Source organism: Canis lupus, chromosome 21 (genome assembly GCF_003254725.2).
Source record: "Canis lupus dingo isolate Sandy chromosome 21, ASM325472v2, whole genome shotgun sequence".
Lineage (NCBI taxonomy): Eukaryota > Metazoa > Chordata > Mammalia > Carnivora > Canidae > Canis > Canis lupus.
In genome coordinates this window covers 41,167,223-41,188,732 of record NC_064263.1, presented here as the reverse complement: position 1 = coordinate 41,188,732, position 21,510 = coordinate 41,167,223, and the positions used below count along the sequence as shown (strand labels likewise).

The 21,510-nt window shown below is 49.1% G+C and overlaps 2 protein-coding genes across 3 annotated transcripts; one reads left to right on the top strand and one right to left on the bottom strand.

Moving 5' to 3' along the window:
• Nucleotides 1–1,715: 1,715 nt before the first annotated feature.
• Nucleotides 1,716–5,038, bottom strand: LOC112667717 (serum amyloid A protein). 2 transcript variants are annotated; one of them, XM_049098854.1, is made up of 5 exons: nucleotides 4,964–5,038; nucleotides 4,439–4,530; nucleotides 3,102–3,167; nucleotides 2,406–2,544; nucleotides 1,716–2,023 (listed from the first exon to the last, which is right to left on the bottom strand). In XM_049098854.1, the coding sequence occupies exons 2-5, from the start codon at nucleotides 4,524–4,526 to the stop codon at nucleotides 1,861–1,863; spliced, it is 456 nt and encodes a 151-aa protein (XP_048954811.1). In that variant the 5' UTR covers nucleotides 4,527–4,530; nucleotides 4,964–5,038; the 3' UTR covers nucleotides 1,716–1,860. The 2 variants fall into 2 exon arrangements, with proteins under 2 accessions (XP_048954811.1, XP_025315470.1); XM_025459685.3 differs by lacking the exon at nucleotides 3,102–3,167 and having other exon boundaries at nucleotides 4,964–5,031.
• A 12,994-nt stretch (nucleotides 5,039–18,032) lies between these two features.
• Nucleotides 18,033–21,088, top strand: LOC112667714 (serum amyloid A protein-like). The gene is made up of 4 exons (XM_035703798.2): nucleotides 18,033–18,071; nucleotides 18,348–18,439; nucleotides 20,259–20,397; nucleotides 20,781–21,088. The coding sequence occupies exons 2-4, from the start codon at nucleotides 18,352–18,354 to the stop codon at nucleotides 20,941–20,943; spliced, it is 390 nt and encodes a 129-aa protein (XP_035559691.1). The 5' UTR covers nucleotides 18,033–18,071; nucleotides 18,348–18,351; the 3' UTR covers nucleotides 20,944–21,088.
• Nucleotides 21,089–21,510: the final 422 nt, after the last annotated feature.

Genomic DNA, 21,510 nt, shown 5'->3' with positions numbered 1-21,510 from the left:
CCTCTTGCTTCCCCTTCGGGCTGGGGCAGCTGTTGTTCCTCTCCTCTACCTTGAGTCGCCTGCAAGCCAGAAGAGGTGGGTGGGAATATTTAAAGGTTTTGTAGAAAAAGGCCCGTCAGCACACATTGTGTACTCCGTGCACTTGTCCTGCAAAATGAAGGAGAAGCAAAGGCTTTCTGAGAAGCAAGTGAGGGCCGTGCTTGGCACGCAGCTGCCTGGCACAGCAGGTTCCAAGTTGCTCAGGAGATGGCAGAGGATGGGCTGGAAAGTCAGATCCACGGAGAGGCGGGCGACCTTCGGGGAGGAGGCGTCAAGGTGAAGCAGGACAACCCTGCCCCGAGGGGCGCCAAGGGGAGTGAGGCCCCAAGTCACCAACTGGACCCCACTCCCCGGGCCTGCCCCCTGCCGGGCCGCCACCTGCTTCTGCTGCCCCCGCCTTGGCTCGACAGAGACCCGACCCTGACCCCCAAGCCCCGAGCCCGGACTGTCCACCTGCACCCGGCCCTGCTCTGGGCAGGAGCCACGATCTCCCGTCACTGACACCTGCATCCTCACTTCTGTTTCCTCCTTGACCACGCGTGCAATTGTCTTTCCTCTGTGAAATGTCGTCATGACTCTCTCCCTCCGGAGGGCTCCTCGATGTCTTTGTCACAGAGGATCGACATGCTGGTAGCGATTGACATCCCTGAGCTCCCAGGAGGGACAAGCAGGGAGGAAAGGCCTCTCCCCCAGCCTGGGGCTTGGCCTCCTCCCTGCCCCTGTGGCGCTCCTGTCCTGTGCAGGCCCCCAGGCCCCTCACCAGCTGGAGCTTCCTGGCTGTCCCCCCGAACTTCCTTGGCATCTTCTGTGATGCTTCCCTGCAGCACTGGGCCTGTGTTAGGTGGGTGCTGACCACAGCCACACACTGGGTGACTTAATCCACTAAATGTATTTCCCATATTTCAGAGAGCAGGGAAGTCCAAGACCAAGATGCACTAATTTGGTGCCTGGTCGAGCTCTCATCCCGGCTTGCAGATGGGCACCTTCCAGCTGTGTCCCCTCGGGGCAGAGAGGAACGAACAAGATCTCTGGTATTTGATTTTTAAAGACACTGATCCCACCAGACCAGCTTGCACACTTGTGAATTCGTTTAACCGGAATCACTTCCTTATCCGGTGGATGCCCACACTGGGGTGGGGGGGTGGGGTAGGGCTTCACATATGACCTTTCAGTCCATAGCTTGGCCGCCTCCACAGCGAGCCTCAGGCAGGTGGACAGCATCACCCCCGCCGCCTGCCGGGCTCCAAGACCCCATGTGGCAGGGACAGAAACTTGTTATAACTGGACTTGAAGGCCCTGCTGAGAAGCCCACAGAATATCAAGGTGGACCTTGATCCCACAGTCCTGGCCTCCCTCTGCTATGTCCCTTGACCTCAGGACAGCGACCACTGAGGAGCAAAGCTAAGGGAACCAGATGCTGAGGACAGAGAAGGTGACAGGACACAACTGACACAGTGAGAGTTCTGGACACCAAGGAGCGAGAAATAGCACCGGTGTAAGCAGAGGGGCCTGGGCAGGGGGGACAGGTTTGATCCGGGAAGGGTGGGTACAGGGCATCTGTCCGGGTGCACTGAGACGGTCCCCCCTACACCAGGGCCCAGGCTCAGCCTCACACGGGTGTCCATCCATCCCCCTGGGGAACTAACCAGCAGGACGTACACCCAAGAAGAACACGCTTTTCAACAGTCCATCTCTTAAGCATTTATTAGACACCTCTTAGGTGCCCTCCTCAGCCTGCGTGGCCAGAGATCTCAACGAGTGGGTGTCCCTGCCCTCAGGGGGCTCAGAGCCCGGCTCCCCAGGGCAGAGCCAAGAGGAAGCTCAGTACTTGTCAGGCAGGCCAGCAGGTCGGAAGTGGTTGGGGTCTTTGCCACTCCGGCCCCATTCGTTGGCAGCCTGGTCAGCCTTCGAGTCCTCCGCTCCGTGGCCGCTGTCTCCAAACCTTAAAAGGTCTGTGATTCTCTGAGAATTCTCTCTGGCGTCGCTGGGATGGAGGGGGACAGGCAAGAGATGAATTAGGGCCTGATGAGCGAAGCCCACCGCCCCCACCAATCTCTCCTCTCTCCAAGGGCTGGCTGACAGGAGCCAGGGCAGGAGGGGCTGAATCACCCTGCACCTGACCCTGCACCGGGCACAACCCACCCCAGCCAGGCTGGTCCCCGGGCCCCCAGCAGGAAGGCAGGGAATCCCCGGGTCCCCCGGCCTTGCTGTGGCCCTGGGAGCCACTCCAACCCCACACTGGGCCCAGAGGAGGGGTGGGCAGGACCAAGAGGAGCCAGTCTCTCCTGCAAACATCTCTGGGGCTAGCTGTCCTCTGAGAGCCTCGCCCAGCTCACCATCCCTGCATCCCCAGGGGCCCAGGTCACCTGATCACTTTAGCAGCCCAGGCGCCCCCAGGGCCCCTCTGTGCAGCGTCATAGTTCCCCCGGGCATGGAAGTATTTGTCTGAATTTTTGTAGTTGGCTTCTCTCATGTCAGAGTAGGCTCTCCACATGTCCCAAGCCCCTGGAGACAAAAGCACATGGCAAAAAGGATATCACGTGGATAGAAAGCAGAGGCTTGCCATGGGAAAGACTCAAGGAACAACAATCTACCACTGACTCTAGATTTCTGCCCGTGGTCCCAGCACCCTTGGGGACCCTAGGCCCAGGAGGACAAGTCTCCCCCCTTGTTGGTTTCTCCACGTATCTCTACTGAGGTCATGCATCGGGGCACAGCTGTGTTGCTCCTGTGCGTCTGGCTCTGACTCATGGGCCATCCACTAGGGCCCCATGGGAGCTGCTCAGTGGGAGAAGGGAGGTGTTCTAGAACAGGATTTCTCTCTTCAGCATCATTGACATTTGGGGCCCATCCACTAGGGCTCATCCACTAGGGCCCCATGGGAGCTGCTCAGTGGGAGAAGGGAGGTGTTCTAGAACAGGATTTCTCTCTTCAGCATCATTGACATTTGGGGCCAGATCTTTCTTTGCTGCTCAGTCCTGTCTTGACTCTATAGGTTGTGTAGCAGCATCCCCGACCCTACCCACTACATGTGCACAACCCAATCCCTGAGAGTCACCCACCAGAAATGCTTCCAGACATTGCCAAAAGTCTCAGGACACAAAATTGTCCTTGGTCGGGAAGCACTGCTGTAGAATGAAGCCAAGATGGGAAAATCCAAGGGCACTCGGGTAAGTGAGGAGGTGACAGGGAAGGCAGATTCTGAGAAAGGCCCAGGCTTACTGCACTTGTGCCCCAAGTCCCAGGAAACCTATTCTTGCAGAGTGAATGCCCGCGACTGTGACACGAGTCCCCTGAGGGTTAGGGGCAGAAATGGCATCCTGGCAACTTTCTGTATAGACTGTACCCATGATGTGGCAGCTGGAGGTAGCAAGCCCTAGGGCCGCGGCCAATCTGCCATCCTTGTCTGCACTTCTAATCACCTGGGAGCTCCTGAGAGGCCTGTGCCCAGGTCTGAGCCCCGGCCAATACCCTGAGCTTCTCTGGGCGTGGATGTCAGGCATCAGTCCAACATGTAGCTGAGACTGAGAGCCACACAGCTTTAGGAAGAGGTACTCAGACACATCTACCTGGCAAGAGCTCTGACCTCACGCACAGCTGGGTTCAAACCTCCTCTCTGCCACCTGCTGATTGCCAGGTAGTCCCTGGGCAAAGGACTTGTCTGCTCTAAGCCTCAGCTTCCTACCCTCCAAGTAGGGGAAGAGGCCTGCCTCACTGAGGTGTTCTGAAGTCATAGTAGGAGAACACCTGTCCCAGGTTGACCAGTAGTGTCCCTGTTTGCCTAAAACCCTCCCCGTTAGTGCTGACAGTGTCACACGAAAGGCCTCAGACCCGGGCCGCCCAGCAGAGTTGGTCACCCTGAATTGCATGAAGGTACTGAATTCCTAGTGTAGGCTTGATATATATTATTAGCTCCCTCACTTTTGGGGTCATGTTTAGGGCTAGGAAAGGGTGGGAAACAGACCTCCCAGGGACAATGTCACTGACAAAAGGAAGTATCAGAGAGAGCTAAGCTGAAGGTGTCTCTTAATGATCCAATCAGGAGGTGGAAAGGAGGGAGGGAGGGAGGAAGGGAGGGAGAGAGGGAAAGGAGAAGAAAGGATGGACAGCTTTCACCATACTTTGTGCATTTTGTCTGCAGAAGATGTTATGCCATTTCCAGACTGACACTGTGTCTTCTCTTCAAACTTACACTTCAGCTGGGAATGATCATTGCTCTTTCTCTAGTAACAGATGGACTCCCATTTTGTGCGTTGCAATCTGTTTGATGAGGGGCTCCCTAACACCAGGCCCGTCCTACCACACAGGGCAACACACCCAAGACAGCGGCTCCTACCCTTGAAAGTGCTCAGGGCAAGTCCTAGTGGCCCTTGGATGCCCCCCAGTCCAGCAGCCTTACCTTGAGCAGCCTCGCCGACAAATGAATACCATTGGCCGCTGACACCCAGGACCAAGGAACAGAAAAGGAGGCCCGGGAAAAGCTTCATGGTGCTGAAATGAAGAAGAGGGTTAGGGGGGCAAGGACAGGACCCGCACCCTCCTTTGGGATTCGTATGTCACAGATGGCCTGGTGCTCATTCCCTCTGTTCTCAGTAGATCTCGGGGGCCAGGTAGGAATCGTGGCTGTAGGTCCTCACTCGGAGCCACAGCCCTCAGTGCTGAGCCCATCAGCCAAGAGGTCCCCAAGGTGGCATTGATGGAGGCAGAGGGCAGCTGGGACCAAAGTGTCCCAGCCTAGGGCAGCCTTCAATCAACCCAGAACCTTACAATCAACCAAAGACCTCCGTGTGCCACTGCGTCAGCAGAGTCCTTGTACAGGACAAACACACAACAGAGTAATTACTTTTAAAGGAATCCCCAATCCTGCAGGGAAAGAGAAAAGAGCCTGTTTTCTCAGCCAATCACTGCTGGCAGAGCCCCTCACCTGAGTTCCCAGTGAAGCGAGCTGCTGGTCCCTGCCTGCTGGGCACAGGTGACCCGTATTTATACCGAGCCGTCCAGCTGGGCCCTGGGGAGAGAGGAAAGGCCAGGCCTGGTGCCTGGAAATGTGTCCCCAGGTCGTGGCCCCTGGAGCCTCCAAGGGATGACTTCCTGGACACCCGGGGTGTTCTGCATCCCAGGACAATTCCCGGTTGTGCAACCCCGGGGAAACAAGGTTCGCTGCTTCTTCCTGGCAGCCCGGGCTGGGGGCGGGGAAGGTACTGACATCAGGGTTGGGGGGGCGTGGGGAGGAGGGTGCGCAGCCCCTGCTGGTGGCCCCCCGCTGCTGGAAGGTGCATGGCTGAGAGGATGGCTCCTCATCCAGGACCTCGCTCCCCTGGCCACCTCCTCCGGATGGTCCCTGCCGGGCCAGGCGGCAGATGGGCCAGGACTGACCCGGAGTTCGTGCCTAATGCTCTTGAGCTTCCAAAAGGACAGGCTCGCCCCAACCCGTGTCTCGGGGGCCCCGGGAGGTCTGTGCACCTGTGTGGGTGTGTGTGCTCGCCTTCCAGCTGGGAGGCACAGAAAGCCCTGCTCAGCTGGCAGAGCCCAGGAGGATGTGTATTATCTCAGTAGGGGTGGGGGTTGTGGGGTTCCCAGGCTGGGAGCGCCTGCCTGGAGGGATTCCTCCTCCCTTACAACCTTGGAGCTCTTTCTGTGGCAATGAGAGTGTTGTTGAATGATTTTGTAGCCCAGCTGGGGAAGTGCTGTGCTTCCATCCTGGGGAAGATGGGGGGGATCTCCTTGTATCTTCCTACCCTGGAGGGTCACTGTCTGCTCGCTGTCATTTTGACCCAGAAGTTCCATGACTGTCACCCAGCTCTGCGGGGGCCGGTGAGGGTTTGAGGGGGCTGAGGGAGGCTTCAGTGTCCTTAGGTGTGAGGCCAGGATAGAAACAGAGGCTGTTGCACATGTCAGCTCCTGTTCATTTTTTCCTCCCCAGTCCATCTTACCACCTTTAGGGCTCGGCATTTTACAACAACCAGAGAAAGCTCAGAAAGAACAGGGCCCAGAAGGTGGAGGCAAAGAAGGGCCTGGGACGGCCTGGGTGGCTCAGTTGTTGAGCATCTGCCTTCAGCTCAGGGTGTGATCCCGGGGTCCCGAGATCTAGTCCTGCATTGGGTTCCCCCCAGGGAGTCTGCTTCTCCCTCTGCTTCTCTCATGAATAAAGAAATAAAATATTGGGCAGCCCCAGTGGCACAGCGGTTGAGCGCCGCCTGCAGCCCAGGGTGTGATCCTGGAGACCCTGGATTGAGTCCCATGTCGGGCTCTCTGCATGGAGCCTGCTTCTCTCTCTCTCTCTCTCTCTCTCTCTCTCTCTGTCTCTATGAATAAATGAATAAGATTAAAAAAAAGAAATAAAATATTCAAAATAAAATATAATAAAATAAATGTAATAAAATAAAATAGGAGTATGATCCGGGTGGGTTTAACCTTAAAAAAAAAAGAAAGAAAAGAAAAGCCTAATGGTTTGCAAGCATTGAATGAGTGGCTCCATCATGCTGGGTGGTGTTGCCAGCCCGCTGCCCTGGAGGCCACCCCCACCCTCCACTCTCTCCAGATACCACATTCCCCAATATCAAACCCACTGAGCGTCATACATGTTAGAATTTGGGCTACACATATACTCACATACTTTCTAGACAGGATGAATGACTTGCCCCAGGGAGAATGAGCTCAGAGGGAAAAGTTACCAGATACTCAAGCAGCATAGCTGTTTTTATAAAAGAAAGACAACCAAATGAAAATATAACACTAGATCTCCCAGAAGTCATGGATTAGAGAGATGCAAAGAAAACTCATGATATACTTAATAAATATCATCAAAATGTGAAGTAGGAACTATCAGTTTTGAAGAAGAATCAAATGGAAAGACTGTAAATATAATATTAAATTAAACCTTAGTAAGAGGATAAATAATGGATCAATGCAACCAAATAGTAAAGTAGTTGGCTGGCAGAGCAGCTCCAGGAACTTTTCTAAGAAGCAACAGAAAAAGAGATGGAGATTATTAGGATTTTTAAAAAGATGTAGAATAGCAATAGAATTGTCAGTATAAGCCCCCAGGAAGAGAAAAATGAACAGAAAGGTAGAAGTCGTAGAAAACTTCATGACCCAGAAAGAAAAGAATATATGATAATAAATTTGGTAACCTAGATAAAATAAACATATTCCTGAGAAAATATAAATTCCAAAATGAGAAGAAATAGAGAAATTACATAAAACAATATATGTTAATAATGGAAATGTGAAGACTGGTCCCTTCAAATTCCCAAAATGGAGTTCAGTTTTACAGATGCATTTTACCAAGTGTAGACACCTGCTGACCCTAAGTCTGCTCTCCCCGCTTCACCATTCTTTCCCTCAGAAACCAGAAAAAAGGCTCTCTCCACATTTTAGCATCTCACTCCCTCTGTCATCTGGCTGTCCCTGGGTGCTTCATTGGGTGCCTGTGGCATGGGGTGCCGCCTTCTTTTGGGATCTCTGAGTAAAAAAACATCTTTTTGATGACAGTCATCTCCTGATCTGTTGGTCTTGCCATACCTGAATAATAATAAAACTTATATTTTTAAAACAGAGATCTTCTTGCTACAAGTATTTCATGCAGAAAAGAGATCCCAGACTGCTGAAAATGGAAACAAAACAAAACAACAAAAACAAAAGCCCACACACATCATCCATGGGAAATAAAGCATCTTGAGTCAGCCAGGCAGAGAATACTAGTTGAGAGGTAGCGCAAGGTGTTGACCCTAATGCATTAAATTAAGGAAAGCCAGGATTTGGAGATGGGAGGGGGTGGGGGTGAAGGTCTGAGGAAACATGAGGTATTTCCTTGCGTGAGCCTGGAGCTCTTGAATCAGGTTGAGGGCTTCAGAAAAGTGGGGGACACTGACCTGGATGGACAGTATGCCCATCCAACAAGTCTGACCAGAAGATATACTATTGGAATTACAGAAAGATATAATGTGTCAAGAGGAATGTGAGTCTCCACTTAGGCAGAATCAGCTTTAATTAAAGGAAAATTGGAAGGCAAATCACTTGGGCCTGAAAAATTTTTTTTAAGATTTTATTTATTTATTCATGAGAGACACAGCAAGAGAGAGAGAGGCAGAGACACAGGCAGAGGGAGAAGCAGGCTCCATGCAGGGAGCCGGACATAGAACTTGATCCCAGGCCTCCAGGACCACAACCTGGGCTGAAGGTAGCGCTAAACCATCGAGCCACCCAGGCTGCCCTGTGAGAATTGTTTTGGTTTGTTGAACCACTTTGGTGTTAATCATGTCTGTCTGAAGATAAGAGAAGCCAGGGAGTTCCAGAATGTTTAGGAAACACAGACCTAAACAAGCATTCCTCATTTTGCTAACTAAGCAAGATTGAGACAGGCTCTCCGGTAAACCTGAAAAATTGACTTTGCTCAATCACAAGCAGTAAGTTTTCCAAGTTGGATGTTCCTGTCAATGGATGTAAAAGAAAAAGGAGTCTCTTTTTGACATAACATTTTATTGTCCCTTTCTCTCCTATAAGATTGAAAAACATGCTTAATGACCTAGATATTGAATACCCTCCCTGGTACAGAGGTTTAATGATGATTCGTAGGAGTGCTTATTATTAACACTTGAAATTTATTTTTTTAAGTTTTATTTTTTTTAAATCATTTTTTTAAATTTTTATTTATTTATGATAGTCACAGAGAGAGAGAGAGGCAGAGACACAGGCAGAGGGAGAAGCAGGCTCCATGCACCGGGAGCCCGACGTGGGATTCGATCCCGGGTCTCCAGGATCGCGCCCTGGGCCAAAGGCAGGCGCCAAACCGCTGCGCCACCCAGGGATCCCTTTTTTTAAGTTTTAATTTAAATTCCATTAGAGTTGACATACAATTTAGTATCAGTTTCAGGTGTTCAATAGAGTGATTCAACACTTCCATACATCGCCCGGCACTCATCACAAGTGCCCTCCTTAATCCTCATCAGTCAGAGAAAGACAAATACTATATGATTTCACTCATATGTGGAACTTAAGAAACAAGTGAAGGTAGTCACTTGAAATTAAAACAAAACTTATGAAAACTTACTAAAACTTAAAAAACTCTTCTCCAAGTAATTTCTTAGGTTCACCAACACTATATGATTCCATAAGAGATTTTGGGTTTTGAGTTGTCTCTGATTCACTACTCCCTTTTGCAAATGTTCAAAAGGAAAGGAAATAAAATATTTTCAAGCACAATGCAGCGCCTTTTTGGATGTTGACAACACCAGTTCCAGACCCTGACTCACTGCTGCTGACCATAGGCTGCTGACTGAATCCCACCATGTCATACTGTGTGTCCTTTACCTTTAGCCATTCCACCAGGCAGAGGCCAAAAAGCTTCAGAGGATCAATTAGCCCCCCGACAGCCTCCGGGGAAGAGACACTTACCTAATTATAGACAGACTTGATTCAGGGTTTCCTGGTGCCTAAAGAATGCAAATTGAAAACTCCAAGCTGTGAGGAAAGTGTTCCCTTTTTAGGAGGAGGTGTGGGCTTTGTAAGAAGGGATGCACACCAAACAGAATGAGGAGTTCCTTAACCTTAATTAAATGGTTAGTCCTTTTACATTCCTGATGATTAGCTTGTTAAATAGAAGCAACGAAAGGAAAGTCATTTCTCTTGTCTTCCCAGTTGCAGTAATGGGTAGCCTGGTGAATAAGTAGTAAAGGGAAAGGCGATCTTTTGACAGCTGAGCCATTTATGAATTTATTAATTTTAAGGAGGACATGATGGGAATGAGTAATGATGTTAGTACTTAGGGACTGTTGTTCTTTGGGGGAAACAAAAATCTTCGGAGGATTAGTGACACTTTCTCTTTTCTTTCAGTATACTTTCTGCACTTAATCGTTCCCCTTTATTTCTTGGAATCTTATTGATTTTACAATCAGATAACTATAAACCTTCTCTCTCTATATGATCATCTTTTTTCCCAGTCACATGACTCATTTTCACCAAGGCATACCCTGGATCTGGTTATTTCTTGTTCCCACTCATAATCCCCAATGCGTGCCCAATAGCTACTTTAGTGATGGTTGCATAGAAGGCATTTAATGAATAGTTGATAAATAAATGAATGAATGAGCACGACATTATAGGGAATTTTGAAAACACAGAATAACACAAACAGAACCCACCACCCAGAAACATGGATCACTGTTTGATGTGCAACCTCTCATGCTGTGTTTCACTGTAGGAAAATGCCTTTGAACATTTGAAAAATGGGATCATATTCGATTGCACTCTTTTTCCCTTAAGACATTATCTTTGCTTCTCCAGGTCATCAAATGCTATATCACAATATGAGTATATGCTAGAAACCATATTAGTTCTGAAACCATGCTAGGTCTGTCTGAATCTATGGCTTGCTTAGCTCTTGACTTCTATGCCATACTTTTTCCAAGTCCAGGTTGCTGGATTTTAGGATCTGTGATGGGAATTTAGTGTCACAATCTATCCTGGAAAGGTATTCTGGTATTTCGTAATGGGACATTCTGTTAAAAATAAGCATAGAATAATGGAATGTGGCAAAGTCCAGATTTCTACTACGAGAAGCTGAGATTGCTGTGCCTGATGGCATTCTCCCAAACCAAATCATCCAACCTGGAATTACCAGAAACCTCTTTTCATATGTTTTAAGGGGTGTACAATTCCACAGAAAATAATACTTGCTAAGTTATGGAGGCAAGAAACTAGAGTAGAAAGAACACTGACGAAGGCATTGTGTGGTTCTGGTCCTTGAGTGATCCGTTTATATTCTCTATAGCTTCTCCATCAGAAAGGGGTTTGGAGGTAGATTGTTTCTATGTGAGTAAAGAGAGTCATTCATAGGAGATGTGGTGTATGTATTTAAAAGAATTGACTGGCTATGACTCTATAAAGGATGAATTCATAGGTAAACAAAGCACTCCTGGCCTGGGGAGAAAACTTGGATCCCGTCTTCAGTAACCAGAGATCTCAAAAAGTAGAAAGACCTGGCCTTGCAAGACCCTTGCCTCCAAGTCTGAATGCTGTGTGGAAGTCTGAATAACTAATTTCTATTTAAGATTTTTTTTTTAAGATTTCATGTATTTATTTGAGAGAGAAAGAGAGCACAAGTCAGGGGAGGAGTAGAGAGGGAGTGAGAGGGTGAAGGGAAAGATTCTCAAGTAAACTCCACACTGAGCATAGAACCAGACACGGGGCTTGATCTCACTCATGAAGCTGAGATCATGACCCGAGCTGAAAGCAAGAGTTGGACACTAAACTAACTAAGCCACTCAGATGCCCCAAGATTTTTTATTTTTAAAGTAATCTCTACACCCAACATGAGCTCAAACTTACAACTCTGAGATCAAGATTCATGTGCTCCACCGACTGAGCCAGCCAGGCGCCCCGAGGAACTAATTTCTTATTTACAAATTTTTCATATTAAATATGTATTAGGAGTATATCTTATCTATTCTCATTAACGATTCTTTCCCCTACCCTTCTCCTTTGTCCCTTCATTCTCTCTAGAATTCATGTCGATAGTACACCTCAGCTTCTTTGGGAGGAGATCTGAAAAGCATACCCATTGTTTCTCTCTATTGTCCATTTGGACTTTGGAGGGGTAGTTCTATTGGCTCAAAAGCATCAGCCTTCTACAGTACAGCATCTCACACTCAGCCCCAAGGCAGTAACCCCAGCACTGCTTCCTTTACCCTTGTTCTCACGTCCCTGCTTTTGCTTGACCTAAAGTAATTTCTTTATGAGTCAGTCTCAACCCTCTCTATACTCTGTCTGCCCATTCACTACTACCATCCATTGAGCCCCAGGTGAGAAGGCTCCATGTTGAGTATTGCCCTTTATCTTTGCTTATTTCCTTCCCCTGTTATAAAAACCTGCCTTTCCCACGTTGGTTCCACTTTATTGTCATCTTTTCCCATGGGGTAGGCCTCCTGCAATTCCTGAACAATAGAATGGGTGAGAGGGGTCTCTATCCTCTTTGCTTCCCACCACCATCTCCACATTCTTTCCCTCTGTTACAATAAGCAGTTCGTTAAGTTTAACAGGAAGCCCAGAGGCCAGCAAAGGGGGATTCATGGCCTGCTACAAGGGGGAAAGTTAGAGACCCATTCCTGGTAGCACTCCAAAACCAAAATGACAAGAAGCTGGATCAAACCAGACAGGCTCAAGACCAAAAAGGCTGAAGACTCTCACCAAGTAAGGGAGAAAAGGTGAGAAACTCTGGTACCCCAAAATCCTGTCCCCATGGATAATAAATATTCCACCCCCTTGTTAACAATTGCTAAGAAAAGAGAGACCCAAACCCCAGGGTGTGTAGCTTTCCCTGAGCTCACGGGCTCTCACGTCTTGAGAGTATACTCAGACTTTAATAAATTCTCCTTCTTGCACCACTCAACTGTTGTGTCTAGTCTGTTTTTGAATTCTTTCTTGTGACAGGACCAAGAGCCTCTGGCAACATCCCAGGACAGACTGAGCAGAGGCCTTGGGGTCTCTCAAGTCCACCCAGCAACACCTTCCAATGCTCTTTGGAGTACCTTCTCCTAAGTCCCCATCAAAGTCTTCATTATCTATCCTCCAGCTTTGCAATGTTATCTGCACAAGTGATTTCCAAAACATGGAGATTGTCAAACATAGGCATTCCTGAAGTCCACTCCAAACTTGCTGAATCAGAACCTTCAAGATTCTGGCTCAGGAATTGGCATTCATAAAGTGGCCACCAGATACTCCTGATAGAGACAATCTAATTAGTCCTGTTTGGGGACAAAGCATCTCTCAATTATATTTGTTGGTACAGCTCCCCACCCCTCTCCCACCTTCATGGAAGATTTCTACTTGTCACTCCCAGCCTTCCTTCTGACTTATTTGTTGCCAACACTTGGTGACATGAATAATATTGCTGAACCTTCCAGCATCCTGAAATCCCAGGTCTTGCTCTTCTTAGAGCCCTGATATACAAATATCTGGGCAAAGAATATTCCAGATGAAAGGCATAATTATCTAAGCCCCCTCAGATGAGATGTGCTTGGGAGTTTAAATAAGGAGGAGGCTAGTGTGGCTGCAGCAAAATGAATGAGAGGAGAGAAGTAGGAAATGAAGTGTAAAGACAGATTTTCATAAGCTGTTGAAAGAGCTTTGCCTTCAGCATGGGTAAAACTTAGATCCTCTGGAGGATTTTGAGCAGAAAGTGACATCGCTTGTCTTGTGTTTAACAATCTGGTGGGTATGTTGAGAAGAGACTAGATGGGGGCAAGTGTGGAAAACATGGAAGGAAGCCAATCAGAGATTCCTTACAATAATCCAAATGATGGTGCGTAATAACAGGTTGGAAGTGGTAGAGGGGGTGTTGTTCGCTTTCTGAATATATTCTTTGACAATAAGTTCAACCATTCCAAGTAGGCTGGGATATTACTGCGTATAAACAATGTCCATGTTCATCTCTCTAAATGACACACCATTCTTTAAAAGCTTTTCCATTCTTCTTAACTTTCAAGCTCCCTCATCACACTACCTCTACCCATCCATGCAGATTACTTCTCCTCCTTCATTCATTCATTGATATAGTCAGTCAATAAAAATTACTGAGAACCTGTTATAGGTGGGATGCTCTACTAGGTGTAATTGATCTAGCAGATTGTCAATAAACCAGACAAGATTCCTGTCCCTGAGGTTTGTGCACTGCGGGGCCAAACTCAGAAATGCAAACAGGTGGAAACTGATGAATCCTGGAGCAGGTAAAGGACAAGTGTTTCTGGTTTCCTTCAGCTATCCTTCACCACAAAATACATCTCCATTCTCTTTCCTTTCCTTCTTTATCAGAGAAAGACCCACTCCTACTACACTCTGGGTAACTCCACCCTCAGGGAGCCTGTGGGCCCTTGGACCTTGGAGTATATTTATGCCCTCATTCATTCTCTCCTTGTTAATTCCCTCCCTATACCCTATTACCCGCCCTCATCTTTAAATGAATCCTCCTTTGACCTTCACATGTGTTAACCTATTTGATAATTCAACAAGTATTTACAGAGTGGTGAGATCCAATTCCCCACTTTCTTCAAGCCTGTGCGTTGGCACCTGAATGTAGTCAGGGAAAGCCATGGTGATTAGTCTCCCTTTAAATTCATGATCGTTATCCTCGAGCTTCCTTGCAATCCTACTACTACACTTCCTAAGTTTATTCACTTTGCCCTTCTCCTAGATGACCATATTTTACTTCTCTCCTAGAACTTCCACCATGCCTCCTCTTCCACCCTCCTCTCAGATGATGACTCTTCTATTTCCCTGAAAAATACAAGCAATCTGAAATGAAATTCCATGGGCTCTGACCACCAAATGCACTGATGTACCTGCATTTATTCCCAGAAACTCTGCTGTGTCTCCTGTTACTAGGGGGGGACCGCTCCTGTTACCAGGGGGTGACATGGTTTAAATCATGCAGACAATAGTGACACATGCTGCTAGTGAGTGACCAAGATACAAACATTAATATCCACTCAAAAATGTAACTGCAAACAGTCTCATATTATCAGGACTTGGGTGATAGAAAGAAAAGACAACACAGACAGCCATTTTACCTGGGCATGTTTCAGTAATAGCATCATCTATGGCTTTAGAACATTGTTCACAGCTGTCTGTATACAGAATTTCCAGTGCCAAGTAGAAAAGATTGTCATCCAGCTCCCTGAATTTGAACACAGACAAATCTTAGATGCATAATTTTTCATTTATTCTGACACCAAAGTTCCTGTATATTTTATTGTGTAAAAATTATTCACATTCATTTTTTTAAGTAGGCTTCATGCCCAACTTGGAGCCCAATTCAGGGCTTGAACTCAGAGCCCTGAGAGGAAGACCTGAGCTGAGATCAGGAGTTGGACAGATGCTTAACTGAGCCACCTACTTGCCCTTGCATTCATTAAACTTTTTCTTTTTAAAAAATATTTATTTATTTATTTTAGAGAGAGAGAGCACAAGAGAGTGCAAGTTGGGGAAGGGGCTGAAGGAGAGAATCTTGAAGCAGAGTCCCTGCTGAGCATGCGGTCCAATGCGGGGCTCAGACACACGACCCATGAGCCTAAACCAACAGCTGGAAGTTTAACTGACTGAGCCACCCAGCACCCCCGTGCACTCATTATCTTTAATACTTCTTTATTTCTAAAGATTTATAGCACATACTCATCGCATAAAGAAAACAGAATTTGTCTCCAACTCCTAGAGTATTATTATATATTGCAGACAAAACATGCACAAATGGACTCATTGATTATTAGTAGTTGAGTAGTTGGCATCTCAATTGTTTTATATTGTATAGATATCCTTCATAGATTGTAAAATAGGTATTTGAATAGTTCTCATATTTGTGAACATCGGCTAAAAAGGGATTATTATTATTTTCTCTTGGAAAATAATTTAAAATAATTGGCATTCAAAAATTTGCTACCTCTAACCCCCACACAAAACAATTGCTACAGTATATTTAGAGTCTAGGAAACCAAAGCTTGGCTTCAAGTATCTTAAACCATCAAGGCTGCTTCTGGAGCTCCTGACAGGGCTGTTTTGCCTTAATCCATCCTGACCTGGTCCTGACCCTACCATTACCAGTAAGACAAGTGCTGTGGACACAGTGCTGATCATGTGCCCCTGAGACAATGTGTCCTTCCCAAACTAGCCCAACTGTCTATCAAAACCGTGGCATGCACCAGCCCCACAAGGTGACACAGTACGAGAAAGGCAAGGATCCTCTGTATGCCACAGAGAATGATGTTTTGACCTGAAGCACAGTGGCTGTGGAGGCAGGCAGGTGAGGCAGATTTTCCTGAAAAAGAGTAAATTAACCAAGACGATGTTGAGGTTTAGATGCACTGAGCACAACTATAGATAAAAAGTAATTTAAAAAAATAGCTACCCAACAGGTTGTCAGGAATGGGTTAGAATTAGATAATGCAGGATGTCCCTATGTTATATACTTACAGATGGATCGCTACAAGGTACACACGTGAGATTAGGACACTTCCGCACACAGACCAGTGCTGGCATGCTGTGAGTCCTCACAGAGGAAATAAAACATGTGATAAACACTGTATATACAAAGGTGACAAAACAGACGTAGTTTCTGTTGGTAACTTAAATTTAAATTGGCCTTTGGGAAAAAAAAATTTTTTTAAATAGTCTTCTAAAGCAAATGGTTCAGGGTTGGTATGTCCTGTGCTCTGAACCTTTAAAAAAAGAAGCCAACTTGGTGGTCTGGACTCATGATTTGTCACCCTGGTAATGACATTGTAACAGGTGTAATGGACATCCTCTGTTCCCAAATGATTCCCGAACATATAAGATATCTTCGTAAAGTTGAAAGAAAACTTAGCATGTCGCTCTTCTCCCATATGCTAGATTTCATATTCAGACTAAGAGTTTGAGAATTTGAGATTCTGTATTTCATTTATATTAGCAACACCAACAAGACAACAGTTAGCTAACAAGGCAGGGTACAGGGAGTCAAAAAGAATAAATAGTACTTGCTGTCTTGCCCAAAAAATCAGGCATAGGGAAGGAGTAATAATGAGCTATAGTCTGCTTCAGGCCGAGAATCAACCTTTCTCTTTAATCAGTGTCTAGACAGCTTGAAACAATGTCAACAGTCTATGCTGAACTAGTCTCCAGAATTCTCTTTTAATGTATGTATGTATGTATTTAGAGAAGAGAGAGAGAGCATGAGCAGGGGAAGGGACACAGGGGAAGGACAAGCAGGCAACCTGCTGAGTAGGGAGCCCGACATGGGCTTGATCCCAGGCCTCTGAGATCATGACTTGAGCTGAAGTCAGATGCTTAACCGACTGAACCACCCAACACCCCCAGAGGTGTCCTTCTAGAAAGTTTCCAGTTAGAACGAGGTACAAAGGATATTTTCTATGGAGAGTGGAGTCTCTGTTCATATCTTCACAGGCCTCACCTTACTGGGCAGACCCTGGTGATACTTCTGATTCATAGTGAGAAGAGCACAGGCAGTGACCTTCTATACACTCAGGAAATGCAGCAAAGAACTTTCCCAAAACAGTCTCCTGATGGGAGCCTGCCACTTCTCCAATTCGGCTGCTTTCTTCCAGACAAAATATCCTATTAGAGGTTTCTTAGAGTTTACATTTTTGTTCCCTGCACCAAACACTCTCATTGCCATGGAGACAGCTCCAGGGTTGTAAGGGAGGAGGAATCCCTCCAGGCAGGCGCTCCCAGCCTGGGAACCCCACAACCCCCACCCCTACTGAGATAATACACATCCTCCTGGGCTCTGCCAGCTGAGCAGGGCTTTCTGTGCCTCCCAGCTGGAAGGCGAGCACACACACCCACACAGGTGCACAGACCTCCCGGGGCCCCCGAGACACGGGTTGGGGCGAGCCTGTCCTTTTGGAAGCTCAAGAGCATTAGGCACGAACTCCGGGTCAGTCCTGGCCCATCTGCCGCCTAGCCTGGCAGGGACCATCCGGAGGAGGTGGCCAGGGGAGCGAGGTCCTGGATGAGGAGCCATCCTCTCAGCCATGCACCTTCCAGCAGCGGGGGGCCACCAGCAGGGGCTGTGCACCCTCCTCCCCACGCCCCCCCAGCCCTGATGGCAGAACCTTCCCCGCCCCCAGCCCGGGCTGCCAGGAAGAAGCAGCGAACCTTGTTTCCCCGGGGTTGCACAACCGGGAATTGGCCCTGGGATGCAGAACACCCCGGGTGTCCAGGAAGTCATCCCTTGGAGGCTCCAGGGGCCACGACCTGGGGACACATTTCCAGGCACCAGGCCTGGCCTTTCCTCTCTCCCCAGGGCCCAGCTGGACGGCTCGGTATAAATACGGGTCACCTGTGCCTAGCAGGCAGGGACCAGCAGCTCGCTCCATTGGGAACTCAGGTGAGGGGCTCTGCCAGCAGTGATTGGCTGAGAAAACAGGCTCTTTTCTCTTTCCCTGCAGGATTGGGGATTCCTTTAAAAGTAATTACTCTGTTGTGTGTTTGTCCTGTACGAGGGCTCTGCTGACGCAGTGGCACACGGAGGTCTTTGGTTGATTGTAAGGTTCTGGGTTGATTGAAGGCTGCCCTAGGCTGGGACACTTTGGTCCCAGCTGCCCTCTGCCTCCACCAATGCCACCTTGGGGACCTCTTGGCTGATGGGCTCAGCACTGAGGGCTGTGGCTCCGAGTGAGGACCTACAGCCACGATTCCTACCTGGCCCCCGAGATCTACTGAGAACAGAGGGAATGAGCACCAGGCCATCTGTGACATGCGAATCCCAAAGGAGGGTGCGAGTCCTGTCCTTGCCCCCCTAACCCTCTTCTTCATTTCAGCACCATGAAGCTTTTCCCGGGCCTCCTTTTCTGTTCCTTGGTCCTGGGTGTCAGCGGCCAATGGTATTCATTTGTCGGCGAGGCTGCTCAAGGTAAGGCTGCTGGACTGGGGGGCATCCAAGGGCCACTAGGACTTGCCCTGAGCACTTTCAAGGGTAGGAGCCGCTGTCTTGGGTGTGTTGCCCTATGTGGTAGGACGGGCCCGGTGCTGGGAGCCCCTCATCAAACAGATTGGAAAGCACAAAATGGGAGTCCATCTGTTACTAGAGAAAGAGCAATGATCATTCCCAGCTGAAGTGTAAGTTTGAAGAGAAGACACAGTGTCAGTCTGGAAATGGCATAACATCTTCTGCAGACAAAATGCACAAAGTATGGTGAAAGCTGTCTATCCTTTCTTCTCCTTTCCCTCTCTCCCTCCATTCAGCCCTCCCTTCCTCCCTCCCTCCCTTCCTCCCTCCCTCCCTCCTTTCCACCTCCTGATTGGATCATTAAGAGACACCTTCAGCTTAGCTCTCTCTGATGCTTCCTTTTGTCAGTGACAGTGTCCCTGGGAGGTCTGTTTCCCACCCTTTCCTAGCCCTAAACATGACCCCAAAAGTGAGGGAGCTAATAATATATATCAAGCCTACACTAGGAATTCAGTACCTTCATGCAATTCAGGGTGACCAACTCTGCTGGGCGGCCCGGGTCTGAGGCCTTTCGTGTGACACTGTCAGCACTAATGGGGAGGGTTCTAGGCAAACAGGGACACTACTGGTCAACCTGGGACAGGTGTTCTCCTACTATGACTTCAGAACACCTCAGTGAGGCAGGCCTCTTCCCCTACTTGGAGGGTAGGAAGCTGAGGCTTAGAGCAGACAAGTCCTTTGCCCAGGGACTACCTGGCAATCAGCAGGTGGCAGAGAGGAGGTTTGAACCCAGCTGTGCGTGAGGTCAGAGCTCTTGCCAGGTAGATGTGTCTGAGTACCTCTTCCTAAAGCTGAGTGGCTCTCAGTCTCAGCTACATGTTGGACTGATGCCTGACATCCACGCCCAGAGAAGCTCAGGGTATTGGCCTGGGCTCAGACCCGGGCACAGGCCTCTCAGGAGCTCCCAGGTGATTAGAAGTGCAGACAAGGGTGGCAGATGGGCCGCGGCCCTAGGGCTTGCTACCTCCAGCTGCCACATCATGGGTATAGTCTATACAGAAAGTTGCCAGGATGCCATTTCTGCCCCTAACCCTCAGGGGACTCGTGTCACAGTCGCGGGCATTCACTCTGCAAGAATAGGTTTCCTGGGACTTGGGGCACAAGTGCAGTAAGCCTGGGCCTTTCTCAGAATCTGCCTTCCCTGTCACCTCCTCACTTACCCAAGTGCCCTTGGATTTTCCCATCTTGGCTTCATTCTACAGCAGTGCTTCCCGACCAAGGGCAATTTTGTGTCCTGAGATTTTTGGGAATGTCTGGAAGCATTTCTGGTGGGTGACTCTCAGGGATTAGGTTGCCCACATGTAGTGGGTAGGGTTGGGGATGCTGCTACACAACCTATAGAGTCAAAACAGGACTGAGCAGCAAAGAAAGATCTGGCCCCAAATGTCAATGATGCTGAAGAGAGAAATCCTGTTCTAGAACACCTCCCTTCTCCCACTGAGCAGCTCCCATGGGGCCCTAGTGGATGAGCCCATAGGTAGCACAGAGCCAGACGCACAGGAGCAACACAGCTGTGCCCCGATGCATGACCTCAGTAGAGTTACGTGGAGAAACCAACAAGGGGGGAGACTTGTCCTCCTGGGCCTAGGGTCCCCAAGGGTGCTGGGACCACGGGCAGAAATCTAGAGTCAGTGGTAGATTGTTGTTCCTTGAGTCTTCCCCATGGCAATCCTCTGCTTTCTATCCACGTGATATCCTTTTTGCCATGTGCTTTTGTCTCCAGGGGCTTGGGACATGTTGAGAGCCTACTCTGACATGAGAGAAGCCAACTACAAAAATTCAGACAAATACTTCCATGCCCGGGGGAACTATGACGCTGCACAGAGGGGCCCTGGGGGGGCCTGGGCTGCTAAAGTGATCAGGTGACCTGGGCCCCTGGGGATGCAGGGATGGTGAGCTGGGCGAGGCTCTCAGAGGACAGCCTAGCCCCAGAGATGTTTGCGGGAGAGACTGGCTCCTCCTGGTCCTGCCCACCCCTCCTCTGGGCCCAGTGTGGGGTTGGAGTGGCTCCCAGGGCCACAGCAAGGCCGGGGGACCCGGGGATTCCCTGCCTTCCTGCTGGGGGCCCGGGGACCAGCCTGGCTGGGGTGGGCTGTGCCGGGTGCAGGGTCAGGTGCAGGGTGATTCAGCCCCTCCTGCCCTGGCTCCTGTCAGCCAGCCCTTGGAGAGAGGAGAGATTGGTGGGGGCGGTGGGCTTCACTCATCAGGCCCTAATTCATCTCTTGCCTGTCCCCCTCCATCCCAGCGATGCCAGAGAGAATTCTCAGAGAATCACAGACCTTTTAAGGTTTGGAGACAGCGGCCACGGAGCGGAGGACTCGAAGGCTGACCAGGCTGCCAACGAATGGGGCCGGAGTGGCAAAGACCCCAACCACTTCCGACCTGCTGGCCTGCCTGACAAGTACTGAGCTTCCTCTTGGCTCTGCCCTGGGGAGCCGGGCTCTGAGCCCCCTGAGGGCAGGGACACCCACTCGTTGAGATCTCTGGCCACGCAGGCTGGGGAGGGCACCTAAGAGGTGTCTAATAAATGCTTAAGAGATGGACTGTTGAAAAGCGTGTTCTTCTTGGTTGTACGTCCTGCTGGTTAGTTCCCCAGGGGGATGGATGGACACCCGCGTGAGGCTGAGCCTGGGCCCTGGTGTAGGGGGGACCGTCTCAGTGCACCCGGACAGATGCCCTGTACCCACCCTTCCCGGATCAGACCTGCCCCCCCTGCCCAGGCCCCTCTGCTTACACTGGTGCTATTTCTGGCTCCTTGGTGTCCAGAACTCTCACTGTGTCAGTTGTGTCCTGTCACCTTCTCTGTCCTCAGCGTCTGGTTCCCTTAGCTTTGCTCCTCAGTGGTCGCTGTCCTCAGGACAAGGGACACAGCAGAGGGAGGCCAGGACTGTGGGATCAAGGGCCACCTTGATGTTCTGTGGGCTTCTCAGCAGGGCCTTCAAGTCCAGTTACAACCAGTTTCTGTCCCTGCCATC

What these genes read in the sequence shown, in the direction of transcription:
- LOC112667717 (XM_049098854.1), bottom strand. Translation starts at nt 4,526, where the DNA reads ATGAAGCTTTTCCCGGGCCTCCTTTTCTGTTCCTTGGTCCTGGGTGTC. An exon ending in TGTCGGCGAGGCTGCTCAAG is followed by an intron (nt 3,168 to 4,438) that starts GTAAGGCTGCTG and finishes TTCATTCTACAG; the next exon opens with CAGTGCTTCCCGACCAAGGA. An exon ending in AATGTCTGGAAGCATTTCTG is followed by an intron (nt 2,545 to 3,101) that starts GTGGGTGACTCT and finishes TTTTGTCTCCAG; the next exon opens with GGGCTTGGGACATGTGGAGA.
- LOC112667714 (XM_035703798.2), top strand. Translation starts at nt 18,352, where the DNA reads ATGAAGCTTTTCCCGGGCCTCCTTTTCTGTTCCTTGGTCCTGGGTGTC. An exon ending in TGTCGGCGAGGCTGCTCAAG is followed by an intron (nt 18,440 to 20,258) that starts GTAAGGCTGCTG and finishes TTTTGTCTCCAG; the next exon opens with GGGCTTGGGACATGTTGAGA. An exon ending in TGGGCTGCTAAAGTGATCAG is followed by an intron (nt 20,398 to 20,780) that starts GTGACCTGGGCC and finishes CCTCCATCCCAG; the next exon opens with CGATGCCAGAGAGAATTCTC.